General features: G+C 35.6%; 1 protein-coding gene and 1 long non-coding RNA gene across 11 annotated transcripts in view; one reads left to right on the top strand and one right to left on the bottom strand.

Annotated features, from left to right (window-relative positions):
* The window catches only part of FYN (FYN proto-oncogene, Src family tyrosine kinase), a 125583-nt gene extending 114164 nt beyond the window's left edge, over positions 1–11419 (top strand). For all 9 annotated transcript variants that reach the window (XM_039351217.1, XM_039351216.1, XM_039351213.1 and 6 more), the window contains 4 exons: positions 3820–3896; positions 3989–4142; positions 9401–9532; positions 9864–11419. In XM_039351217.1, coding sequence (XP_039207151.1) covers positions 3820–3896; positions 3989–4142; positions 9401–9532; positions 9864–10072 — 572 coding nt within the window. In that variant the 3' untranslated portion in view covers positions 10073–11419. The remainder of the gene's footprint in view (positions 1–3819; positions 3897–3988; positions 4143–9400; positions 9533–9863) is intronic.
* LOC120311567 overlaps positions 1–12489 on the bottom strand; it is a 55019-nt gene that overhangs the window by 23618 nt on the left and 18912 nt on the right. Inside the window, exon 2 of one of the 2 annotated variants that reach the window (XR_005557658.1) lies at positions 5540–5612. The exons of the other annotated variant lie outside the window; for it this stretch is intronic. This is a non-coding gene — a long non-coding RNA (uncharacterized LOC120311567). The remainder of the gene's footprint in view (positions 1–5539; positions 5613–12489) is intronic. 2 annotated transcript variants of the gene reach the window in all.

The raw sequence follows: 12489 nt of genomic DNA, 5'->3' as shown, positions 1-12489 counted from the left end.
TTAAAAAGTTTTATAAATTTTACAAAAAGAGCAAAACAATACAATAACAAAAAACCACATATACAAAGAGAAAAAAAAACTAAACATTACACAACAAAACCCCCCTCCCCCCACCCCCACCCAAACACCCCCCCTTTCCCCCCCCCTGAGCTTCCCAGAGCAGGATATAGGCTTAATTAAAAAACAGTTAAAAAATTATATTTGTAGAAAGAAAGAAAGAAAAAGAAAAAAAGAAAAAAAAAATAACATTAACATATATATGTATATATATAAAAATAAAAATTATGAAAAAGCTATATGATATTTTTTATATCCAATTTAAATTGTATAAATTTTATCCATTTATCCCAAACAGCAAGAAATTTCTCTTGCGTTTGTTCCTTTAAAAAAGCCGAAATCTTTGCCATTTCCGCCAAATAAGACACTTTAAGAAACTATTCCTGCAATGTAGGCAAAGATTCCTTCTTCCAATATTGTCCTACTAACAGCCTCGCGGCTGTAATCAAATTTAACATCAATATAACCTCCTTTGTATCACAATCAGTAACTATACCCAACAAAAATAATTGCGGAGTAAATTTTACCATCCTTCTAAAAATTCTCTGGATATTCCACCATATCTTAATCCAAAATGCTTTTATCTCTCTACACGACCACCAAATATGATAATAGGTAGCATCCATACAACCACATCTCCAACATTTAGGTTGTAGGTCAGGGTACATAAGAGACATTTTTTGTGGATCAAGGTGCCATCTATAAAACATTTTATAAAAATTCTCCCGTAAGTTCTGTGCTTGTGTAAATTTGACATTTCTCACCCAAATGGTTTCCAACTCTTAAGAGCCATTGTGGTGTAATATTTATGATGTTAGAGTAGTTGGAGGGAACATAATATCATAGAAATTACTGATAAGGTAAATAAAGGTAAGGAATAAAGAATTAAGATTTCCTTGTAATACTAGAAAGCTCTTCCCAACCACACAAAAAGTTTTACTGCCACCAAAGAATTAAAACTACTTCTCTTTCTTCATGCCCTCACCATTTTAGTTGCTTACTGAAAGACAATATAAAATCTGTTTGAGCTGCAATATCCAAAATCTGGTTTATTCCTTTATAAAATCCTTTCACTTGTATCTTCTTTCTTATGCATTCTGAGTAAAAATCTAGCAGAGATTTGTTTGTTTTACATCCAATTTTAAATTGTTGAAAATAAAGTTCTTTATTTTAATTAATTAATTAATTGTATCTTCACATTAGTGACTCAGTTTTCTGTATCATTTAAGATCACTCAGAACTTTTTAGAGCGATTTTTGTTTTTCTTTTTTAGTATTTTTTATATCTTGAGTGATCTGGTATTCAGTATATTGCATTCCTTTTTCTGAACATCGATGGTTCTATTATGATTCTGAACAAAAAAGTTTGTGTGAGTAAAAGGGTTGAACATTCCCGCATATATTACTTAGAAGTTTATATTGGACAAGAACCTTAATTAAATATCCATAGATTCCTGTGGTCATAACTGTTTGCCTCCTGTATCCAAATTCTCAAATACCCATGGTTTGAACTTCAAAAGTTAGCATTGTCTCTTTGACTGGAGTCACAAAGATTTGAGGGGACTGACTAGTATCCAAGGTATCTAATCCACAGGCACTAAAAATGACATTTTTGGAAATTATTGACATGATCCAGATAGAATAGTTAAGACCTTTCCAGACAATACCAGAATTTCTCAGTAATTTCACATTTCAGTATTTTTCTGAAAATATCCAAAACTATTATATTTTTTACTTACTTCCTTTTTTATAGCTTTGTGATTACCTTTCACAGAAATATTTCAAGATGGTCCTTTTTCTTTTCCACTCTTCCGATCCTATTTGACAATTCATACCAGGCTGTTATCACAATATCTCAAAATGTTTATATATTATTGCATCTTACTCTCCCTTAAATGGCAAGGGCTATTGATTTCCACATCCTAAAGTAATTATATCCTGGCTTCATGAATTTGCTGAGCTCAGCATTGCTGTGTGATCAAACTACTTTCTCCCTCCAGAAATGCTTAAGTAAGCATTCTGAACTTACTCTTTAAATATATTATCTAAACAAAAGTTCTGTGCAGATGATAAAGTGGTGGGAAGAGTTCCTTTTAATGATTTACTCATGACTGGGCACTGCTGCTTCTTTAAATAATAATATAGAATGCTTTGTTTGTCCTAATAAGGATTCCTTTTTGTTTTGCTTGCCTTATGCAAACTGACATTACAGAATGTACTTTTTTTTTTCATCTGGTATTTACTTCAGTAAATCAGTTTTCCAGGAACATTATCCCTTCTGTTCTGCATTATAGAGAATTATTTTTGTTTAGGGGTAGAATAACTATATTGTAGGGGGAAAGGACCTGAATCCAAAGTTATGTGGAACTTAAGCCTACATCTAATGGTGCTTTAGACATTTTCTGCTCTTTTCCATAATTCAGTAGTGAATCCCTTGTGATTCCTTAAGCCATGAGAAATTGCAATAGTGTTTTTGGCAGGAGATCATCAACACACAAAATATCCCTGTTGTATGTAAACGGGGAGGGGGTAGCAGAGGAGAGAACCAGATGAATGGTCTGGTTAAAGATGACAGGTTAATAAATAGAAAGTGTGGATTCTGGTCCTTTCTTACATCCAGCTTGGGCTATCTTCGGCTACCTCAGCCTTAGGAAGAAGATAATGAAAAACCACTTACAAAAATGTTGCCAAGAAAACTTCAGGACTTTCCAGGCAGTTGCCAGAAGTTAAGAATTACTCCAAGTATATTTAAAATGTCTTCAGCTTTAATCACCAAAACCAAACCTCCCTAATCTCTTAACACATATTCCTAGAAATTCAGGCATACCGGTACCACTATATCACTTCCTGTTATCTATTGCTAGTCCCAAAACAAATAAAAAAGTTGGGCCCTATGATCAAACACGTTCTTACCTCTGAAGTGGGATTGATATATTAAATCTAGTATTCAATAGGTTGAATTTTATATTAACCTGACATTTTCCATGACATGTGTGATTTTGATCTTTGGAGACATATGCAAAGTATAAGTAAATATGTAGTATAGGTTTTCCAGAGTTATGATCCATAAAATTATTTTGATAGACTGTAAATCATTGCTGATTTTAAAACTTTGAATTATATTTGTATATGGAGAATAGCTAAAAAAAATATTAACACAACATTGGAAAAATAAGTCTATACTTGATACATCATATGTATAAGAGATTTTGTGAAAAATAAAAAACAAGGAGAAATGGTTTGGACTTCCTTTAATAATGGATTAAATTTCCAGCTATTTTTATTATTAGTGATTGTAATTATTCAGTATTATAGTAACTATTTAGCTAGTAGAATAAACAACATTTATTGACTAACTTTTAATTTTTATGATTACGGTTATTTTTGTGATTATAACTTTTTAGCATTATTTTGATTACTGTTATTTAACATTTGTACCCGGATGACAGTCTGCTTGCTAAAGCAATGAATTACTGTTGGGGGTAACCCCGCTATTGTATCCTTCCCTACCCTTATCCCAACCTCACTCCCCAACTCCATCCAACACCCTTACCGATCTTGTCCCTTCCCCACCCTTATAAAATCTAATAAAATATTTTTTAAAAAAAATTCCAACTTTTCCTTAATCCCCATTGCTTGGGAAAAGCAAATTTCTATTTTATTATTGTTGTTGTTGTTATTATTTTAACATTGTTTAGGAATGTAATTTTTAACTATTTTGAAACAAATATTATTTAAGAACTTGTTTTTATTTGTATTGCAGGAAGCTTGCTAGATTTCCTAAAAGATGGTGAAGGAAGAGCTCTGAAATTGCCAAATCTGGTAGACATGGCAGCACAGGTAAATATGAATGTGTCATTAATCCAAGGTGTGAAGGTGAAAGCAAGTTGTATTTATTAACTAGTGTATGTCACGTATTGTGAATTAAACAGGTTGCTGCAGGCATGGCTTATATAGAACGAATGAATTACATACACAGAGATCTGCGTTCTGCAAACATTCTGGTGGGGAATGGTCTAATATGCAAAATTGCTGACTTTGGATTAGCAAGATTAATTGAAGACAATGAATACACAGCCAGACAAGGTAGGATGAGTGGCCAATATAACCATTGTTGTAGTTGTGAATATTATGTGCAGAAAGACATGCCCCCAATTCATGGCTTTCTGTTGCATACTTGTTTTAAATGTAATCTGCATTTAATTTTTGAGATAAGGAATTGTTACTGCCAAGTCCACTGGATAGGAAAGGTACGTATCACCTCTCTGGCAAATTTGGAAATAATAGTAGTCTTCAGCGAGAGAGATTGCAATAAGAACAGCTTAATATCTCCAAATGTTTAAAACAAATAACTCCAAACATTTAAGCAAGATAAATAATTTATTACCAACTTTCGTGATCAATAGTTTCTGTAAATGGGGGTGGGGGGTGGAACCCCTTTAAAAATATCTTCTGCCTTTGGACACATCTTGGAATAGCTGTTATCTCACAGTGACTTCAGTTTTAAAAAAAAAATGAGGAATCCTAATTATTTGTACTAGATCTTCATATGTTATTGGTCAATTAGGACCTCCACAAATGGAACTAAGTGATTTCCTATTAAAATAAAGTTAAAATGCATTGATTGCATTCTAGAAAATTCACCCGTACAGTATGTAATAGGAAATCTTTTCATGGTGAAAACTGTAATCAGGTTGAAAAACTAGCGAGGTATATTAGAGACAGTCATAGTTACATTTTCAGTTTACTCTTCGTATAGTATAGACCGCATTTAAGAAGTAAGAGTTTCTCTAAATATGTTCTTTATATTTAAAATATAGCAATCAAAAGCTTTTCTGCTGCTCTTGGTATCTTAATTCTAGTGACTCTGGCATGCATTCTCCCTCCCTCCTTCTTTTTCCATGACTCCACCACACAGATTTTCCACTGGGGTGCAGCTAGAGGACTGATTGTTTATCTAACTAGTTAGTGTTCCTGTAGGGTTTTGCCATGCAGGAACTGAAAACTGGCTGGGAAATTGTGACGCAGGCTGGCAGTTCTTCTAGAGCAGTGGTTCTCAACCTGTGGGTCGGGACCCCATTTGGGGTCGAATGACCATTTCACGGGGGTCGCCAAACAACGCAGTCCGCCATTTTTTCCCCCTTTTCCTTAGCTGTGATACTCCCTTTTATTCTATTGGCTTTTGAAAGCCAATAGAATAGACTCTCTTGAATAGAGTCTAATTCTATTGGCTTTCAAAAGCCAATAGGCATTGTCCAGGCTGTCTCTGCCCTGCTGAGCCCGCCAAAAGTCCCATTCTGCAAACGGTGGTGCACCAGTTGAGTAGTCCTTGACTTATGACCGGTTGAGTAGTCCTCGACTTACGACCGGTTGGGGGTCGCGGCATTAAAAAGGTTGAGAACCACTGTTCTGGAGATAGGAAGTGCTCACCCCTGTGAAGAGCAGAAGGCTGAATTTCAAAAACAGACTTTTCTTTTTCTTACCAGTATTGTGTACTTGACATTAACTGGGCTGACTTCCTGCCTCTTCCATCCCCCAAAAAGCTTTCTTGGATCCCTGAAGAAATTAGTAAAGGAAGCAGATGGTGTTAAGATACCCATCCCCAGTTAATTTGCAGGACATAAAATTCTGAGTTCAATCTGATTCTTTTTGTATTGATTTCTAACAGCTTTGCTGACTGTAAATTGAGAACTAATAGGATTATCAACATTATTTTCCATAAATCATAAGCAAGAGACGGACGTACATTGGCAAATAAAAGCAATTTCTGAATTCTGTCTTCAGTAGCCTGCCCTATCCCAAATTTGATAACAACAAATAAGTGATCAAGTCACGTTAAAATATTTCTAGATGTTTCCTAGAAAGGCTAAAAAGTTGTAGAGGTGGGATTGAAAGTTAAGGTATGGAAAGGCTATGTGTTTGTATAAAATAGTTAATGGAATTTTCAGTGAGTGCAGAAATAGCTGCAATTAGCTAAAATAGTGGGAAAATTGGATATATTCTGAGGATCTGCTGTGTGTGAGGTGCTTAGAATTTCTTTATATTAATTTAAGCTGTGAACAAATAATATTTGGGAGGGAATATTACTAACAGGTTTCTCCTGTTACTTATAGTAACTTTGATCATTACAAACATAAAGGAGGATATACTTGGGAGGGTGGGTTGTCCTGTGTGTGAAATGGCAAATTGATATATTTTGTTTAATAAAACAGGAAGATTTAGCATAAATGGAAAAATGCTTTCTCAAATGCTTATTAGGGTGATCTCTACACATATTACTTGGTTTCTATTGTGCTAATGTAGCTGTAGGACAGACATGGTTTTCTAGTAACTTCAGTTATAGCCAGTAAGAAAATTGAAAGAACCTCCCTAATAAGAATGTACAAAGTATTTTGAATTCAAAATGGCCATTTTGACAAATGAAATAAACCATTTTGAACATAAAAACTGGTTTTGAGCAGGTTTTGAAATCTTTAAATCAGGGGTCTTCAAACTTGGCCCTTTTATGACTTGTGGACTTCAACTCCCAGAATTCTTCAGCTAGCGTGCCTGGCTGAGGAATTCTGGGAGTTGAAGTCCACAAGTCATAAAAGGACCAAGTTTGAAGACCCCTGCTTTAAAGCATTTTAGAAAGGTTTCGTAATCAAGAGAACCTTTCTTCCAAAATTGCTGCAGGAACAAAACTCAGATCTTTTGAGCTCCATTTCAGCAGCCCACTGGAGAACTTGCCCTTCCTCCTCTTGATTTTCTTGGGGAGGCCAGCAGAAAAGATTGCAAATGGCAATCACATGTTGGGGGGGGTGTTGCAAACGGTCATAAATGCAAACAGTACCTAGCCAAGCACCCAGATCATGACTGGGGGGGGGGAGGTTGGAACATTTTACGATGGCCAGAAGTGCTTTATAGCAGGGCTTTTCAACCAGTGGTACAGGTACCACCTGTGGTACATTGGCACCTGGCAGGTGGTACGCAACCATCCCAGAAAAGTGGTAGCTGGGGAGAGGAATGAGCTGAACCAATGGCAGCACTGCACAAGCCTGGGCGAGAGATGGCTGGAGCTGCAGGGATGTCAGGGCTCAGCGGAAATGCCAGGATCAGTGCCGCTTTCCAGCTGATTGGCACTTCTTCAGGACTGTCAGGGCTCAGTGGAAGCACCAGGAACAGCGCCAGGCTCCAGCTGGAGCTCGGCGCTGATCCTGGTGCTTTTGCTGAGCCCAGAAGAACTGCCGATCAGCTGGAATGTTGCAGCATCTCCAGGGTCTTGTGATTTACATTCAGATGCTTGGCAACCGATTCATATTTATGATTGTCAAAGTGTCCCAGGGTCATGTGAAGTGACCAAAACCTGCTGCAACCACCCAGCAGACGGGGGGAATAAAAACCAAACACCCCCCACCCCACCCCAGCTGCCAATTCTCAACAGAAATGCTCACAACAATGAAAACCTCTGACAGGAGGAAGAGTGCCGCCAGGGGGCAGGCAGGTGTCTTGCTCAGCTGTGGCTTGGGGGGCACTTTTTTCAGTGCCATTGTAATTTTGAACAGTCACTAAGCGAACTGTTGTAAGTCGAGGACTACCTGTACTTTATCACTTTTTTCCTTTTTGGGGGGGGTCAAGTTTTGACACCTTGCTAGGCGACTGGTGGTACTCGGATATTGCCATATCCTAAAAGTGGTACAATGGGTGAAAAGGTTGAAAAGCCCTGCTTTATAGGCCATAAATCATCCACATTGTAGTTGTCATAATCTGGACCACTGTTAAACGGTCATAAATCAAGGACTACTTCCCATTTCATGCTCGAAGCAATTGTTTCACACCCAAGATAAACCATTTTTAATTTGAAAAGAATTTTTTGTTTTGTCAAATTGTTTCAAATTTGAAACAATGCAAATTCAAACAGCTTTACAAATCATTTTACCTAGGAATTGTATAAATCTTTGTATTCATTCTTTGAAAAATTACTCTTGATAATGATGTATGTTTTTCCCAGATATTAGAACCGCAAATCACCTAAACCAGGGGTAGGCAACCTTGGCTCTTTTATAACTCGTGGACTTCAACTGGCTCAGGAATTCTGGGAGTTGAAGTCCACGAGTCATAAAAGAGCCAAGGTTGCCTACCCCTGACCTAAGCCAATAGACATGTATCTTTGATATCCTGTGAATAGTTTGCAATACTGAAAAATATCAGTCATTAGTACCTCCTGAATGTTAAGTAAGCATTTTACTCAAGTGTTCCAGCAGATAATAGTGTTGTTTTTTATCAAAATTAATTGCTTTCCTGCTCCTAGGTGTATCAACATTTTTCTGCTTTCCTCTTTCAATTCCTCTTTTATATTTGGCACAAAGCTAAATTCTCTAGCAGAACAGAAAGCCAGGTTTAATTGTTGACTCGCTTGAAACTAAGTGATACTTATTACTTTACTGACCACAATGCAAAATAATAATAATAATAATAATACCCATATAATTAGCTGCTGCAAGAAGATCACATAGACTGGTTGCAAACAACAGCATAAAGCATAGCATAGCAATGGTGCATTGAAATATCTGCAATAAATATTATCTGCCTGCAAGCAACAATTATTGATATCACAAAATAAACCAAGTAATAGCAAATGAAGAAGCTAAAGTGCTCCGGTACTTTAGAATTCAGACAGCCAAGCCTCTGCCGCATAACATCTTGGACTTAACTATTATCAATAAAGCCAAAAGTCTCGATAAGTGGGCATTGCAGTTCTTGAAGATCACAGAAGAGAAGAGAAAGTATTGGAGAAGATAATAAAATACAAAGATCCTGCAAATAAATACCTTTAACACCACCCAACAATAGTATCTGCATATCCTAAGGATAGACAATAAAAATGCCAAATCCAATCCAAACATCTGGCTGACTGTGCAACCAGCCATAATAAAGATTTAGAGCTACAGCAAAACACTTCGAAGTCTAACCAAATCACAATTGGTGTATAATGGGGCTGTAGACTTAATAATCATGAAAACAATTGGAACGCTTAAGTAATTGAGCATTTAGATCCTAGAACATAAATATGGTTTCCATGAATACAAACATACTATTTGAAAGTTCTGCCTTTCATTTATTTGAAAATACAATCAGAATTTATATGTCTTAAGAGATGTAGAAACAGAAAGGTTAGCATTCAGACTTCAGTGTCAGATAAAAAGGTTTGAATTATATTTCAGATTGGATCATTTATTAAAATATAAGATGAGATTTTTCACAAGAATGTAGTGGTTTTTTTTTTCATTCTCTTGAATTATATAGTTTTATTAGCCATTAATTCACAACGAAAGGCTTACTTGATAATTTCTGTGTTCTCTCAGGTGCAAAATTTCCTATCAAGTGGACAGCTCCGGAAGCTGCATTATATGGAAGATTTACAATAAAATCTGATGTTTGGTCCTTTGGGATATTACTAACAGAATTAGTAACAAAAGGGAGAGTTCCATATCCAGGTAAGAGAAAAATACAAATTAAAAAAAAGAGAACCAAAGTTATATCAAACTTTTTAATTGATAGATGCAAATAAGTGATAGGTTTCTAATATGCTACCTTTGACTGTTTCAGGATTCAGTCAGGAAACATTGATCATTTAAGATCAATGACATGAAGCACACATGACATAGTAGTGATGGTTAGGGATGCCTGTCCGATAAGACATTCATAAACATTTGGGGGGGGGGATCCATTTTCCAGATAAATAGCCCACATTCAAATAAAAAATATTTTGCAAGCCTACTCAGAATATATGTTTTACACCTCTTCAAAATTGTTTATATTTCCTAGGTATGAATAATCGTGAAGTCCTAGAACAAGTAGAAAGAGGATACAGAATGCCATGTCCTCAGGATTGCCCAATCTCTCTACATGAGCTCATGATCCATTGCTGGAAAAAAGACCCAGAAGAACGCCCAACTTTTGAATACTTACAGGGTTTCCTGGAAGATTACTTTACGGCAACTGAACCACAGTACCAGCCAGGTGATAACCTGTAATGGGGGGGGGGGCTGTGCAGACCGGTTATCAGGTGTTCCATTTGCAATTGACATAGGTTGAATGGTTCAAGGCTGTAATCTTAGAGCACCAAATATATTGAAGCCAGAAGATGAGAACTTCTAGAACTGTGTGTCCTAAAAATCTGAATATCTTCTCTGAACAGAAAAGTGAACACGTGGGGGTTTTTTTCTTAATCAAAGACTTTGAAACTGCATTGTTTTAATGTTATGTAAACTGCAAAATCTTTGTTCACTGTAAATAGTAATTCAGTGCCAATAATTTATCCTAGTGCTTTCCTTTTTTAAAAAAAAAATGCAGAATTATGTGATTTTAACTAGTTTTCTCCTGATTCAACTAAAGTATTATTTTCCAGAAGTGGCCTCTTTTTGTCTACATTTTTTCATGTTCTAACACAATAAAATGAGGACCAGTGTTTGGGGGTTTTGTTTTGTTTCTTTTATATATAGAAATATGTAAAATATATACATACCTGTATATATAATCCACAGGTGCTATAGCTAAAGGAAATTCATTTCAGAAACGGATTCCATAATGCTGAAGCACCCAGAAAGATTTCCCTCGGGATATTGAACACTGGTGATGATTCCAAAACCAGTGATTGGATATTTGGCTTTTGCCCAGCATGACTTTTTAAATTGGATTGCACTGTTCGGTTTTACTATATACCCATAGGTTGTTGTAAGTTTTGATCTTTCAAAACTCATGTACAACATTTCAACAACATTTGCCAAGTGTGTCATTTGATTTTGGGGTCAGAATTAAAACAAACTTAACGAAAAGTCTGGACCGGAAGGTTGAAACTGCAAGTGCTTTTTGTGTATCAAAATATGTAAACTGAATTTTCTGATTTTTAAAAAAATAATAAACATTGTAACCCCATGCAGTAGTCTCAACCTCATAGCCTTTTAGTCATATTGAGAGGCTTTTTCATTCATCAAGCTCAGCTAGAATATCTTTTCTGTGTACCATTTTCTATCATCATATAGGTGTTTTAAATATCCTGTACTGCTAATGAAATTACTTTCAATATGTCTGCAAGTGTTTCAGTAGAATTACTATGCACATCTTTTCTGGGAAATGAGAGCAGTGGGATGCACAGAAGTATTACTTCTTCAGTTGTCTCTATTGACCTTGAATTCTTTCCTTCCTTTTTTCTAGCCAAAAAGAAACAAAAAACCCAGTCCTTTCTACTTCTCTTTTAAGTTTTTTTTAAAATAATGCTATGATCTTAATTACATTTTGTTATTGTTTTATTTGCAAGTTTATGGTTTTTAAATGTTTAACTGTCTTAATTTAGTAATTAAAAAGACCATTTTACATTTGGATTTTCGTTGATTTGTTTAAATCATAATAGAGGTAGAGTTTGTGGTAGAAGAGGAATCTTTTTGGTTATTTGGCTATTGGGCATGATTATTCCTAGAGCCTGGTGTGACTTATCTGGATTCCAACTCTAGAGGTTGTTCAAATATTAATATATTTCCTCTGCTATTATTCCAGAATTCCATCTTTAATGTTGGAACTGAGGGCATTGGGTGGAATTCTGTGTCGGAGTACATTTTGCCCAACAATTAACCTGGAAATTCATTCCCAAAAATAGTTGAAGCAAACCAATGATAATAAAGTAAGATAAAGAGGTATTCCTAGGAGCAGTCATGCAAATCAATGCTTCTCAAGCATCATTTGGCCCTCCTGACTATCACCAGGGGTCACTGGATCTTCAAAAATGCAAAGAAATGTCTCTATTTGACAAGCAGCCTTCATTTAAAACAACAACAACAAATGCTTTCGTGTATTCTTCCATAAAGATATATTTTTTTCTCTCTCAGTGATGTTATGGTATAGGTTACTTTTTTATTACACACACACACACACACACACACACACACACATACTCATCATTTATTACTGCTTTATTCTTATAGAAAGAAGAAACTACAAGGGTTTTGTTCATATACTCACATTTATTTATTTATTTGCAAGTAATGCGTATTATTGAATTGTTGTCTTCAGAATTTGCCTCTGCATACTCGATTGTAGACAAAAAACTTAAAAACAGTTTCATAGATGCCTTTGTCTTGTTGCTAAGAAACTGGTGCAAGGAAAAATGTATATATAGTGTAGCCTTTGTGGAAGAATAGGAGTATCCACTTTAGATAAACATGCTACTTTATTGCTATAATTTCTAAATGTTGCATTAAGTAGAGGAAACCAGTGGTTAGTTGTTTCATAGCCTGGGGATACAAATCCTCAGACTCTTAAAATGGAAGAATAAAAAGATTTTCTATTCCAGTCAAACATGTTGCCCACTTAGTTCTTTGAGATGCATTAAGGGAAGAGATTTAATATACCTGAAGGTTGACAAATCAATCAAAATGCATTGTCGACTTATTTTATT

Source organism: Crotalus tigris, unplaced genomic scaffold, assembly GCF_016545835.1.
Source record: "Crotalus tigris isolate CLP2741 ecotype Arizona unplaced genomic scaffold, ASM1654583v1 scf7180000018371.15429387391:27106975, whole genome shotgun sequence".
NCBI lineage: Eukaryota > Metazoa > Chordata > Lepidosauria > Squamata > Viperidae > Crotalus > Crotalus tigris.
Note: the sequence above shows the minus strand (reverse complement) of the source record. Positions and strands in the feature narration are given on the sequence as shown.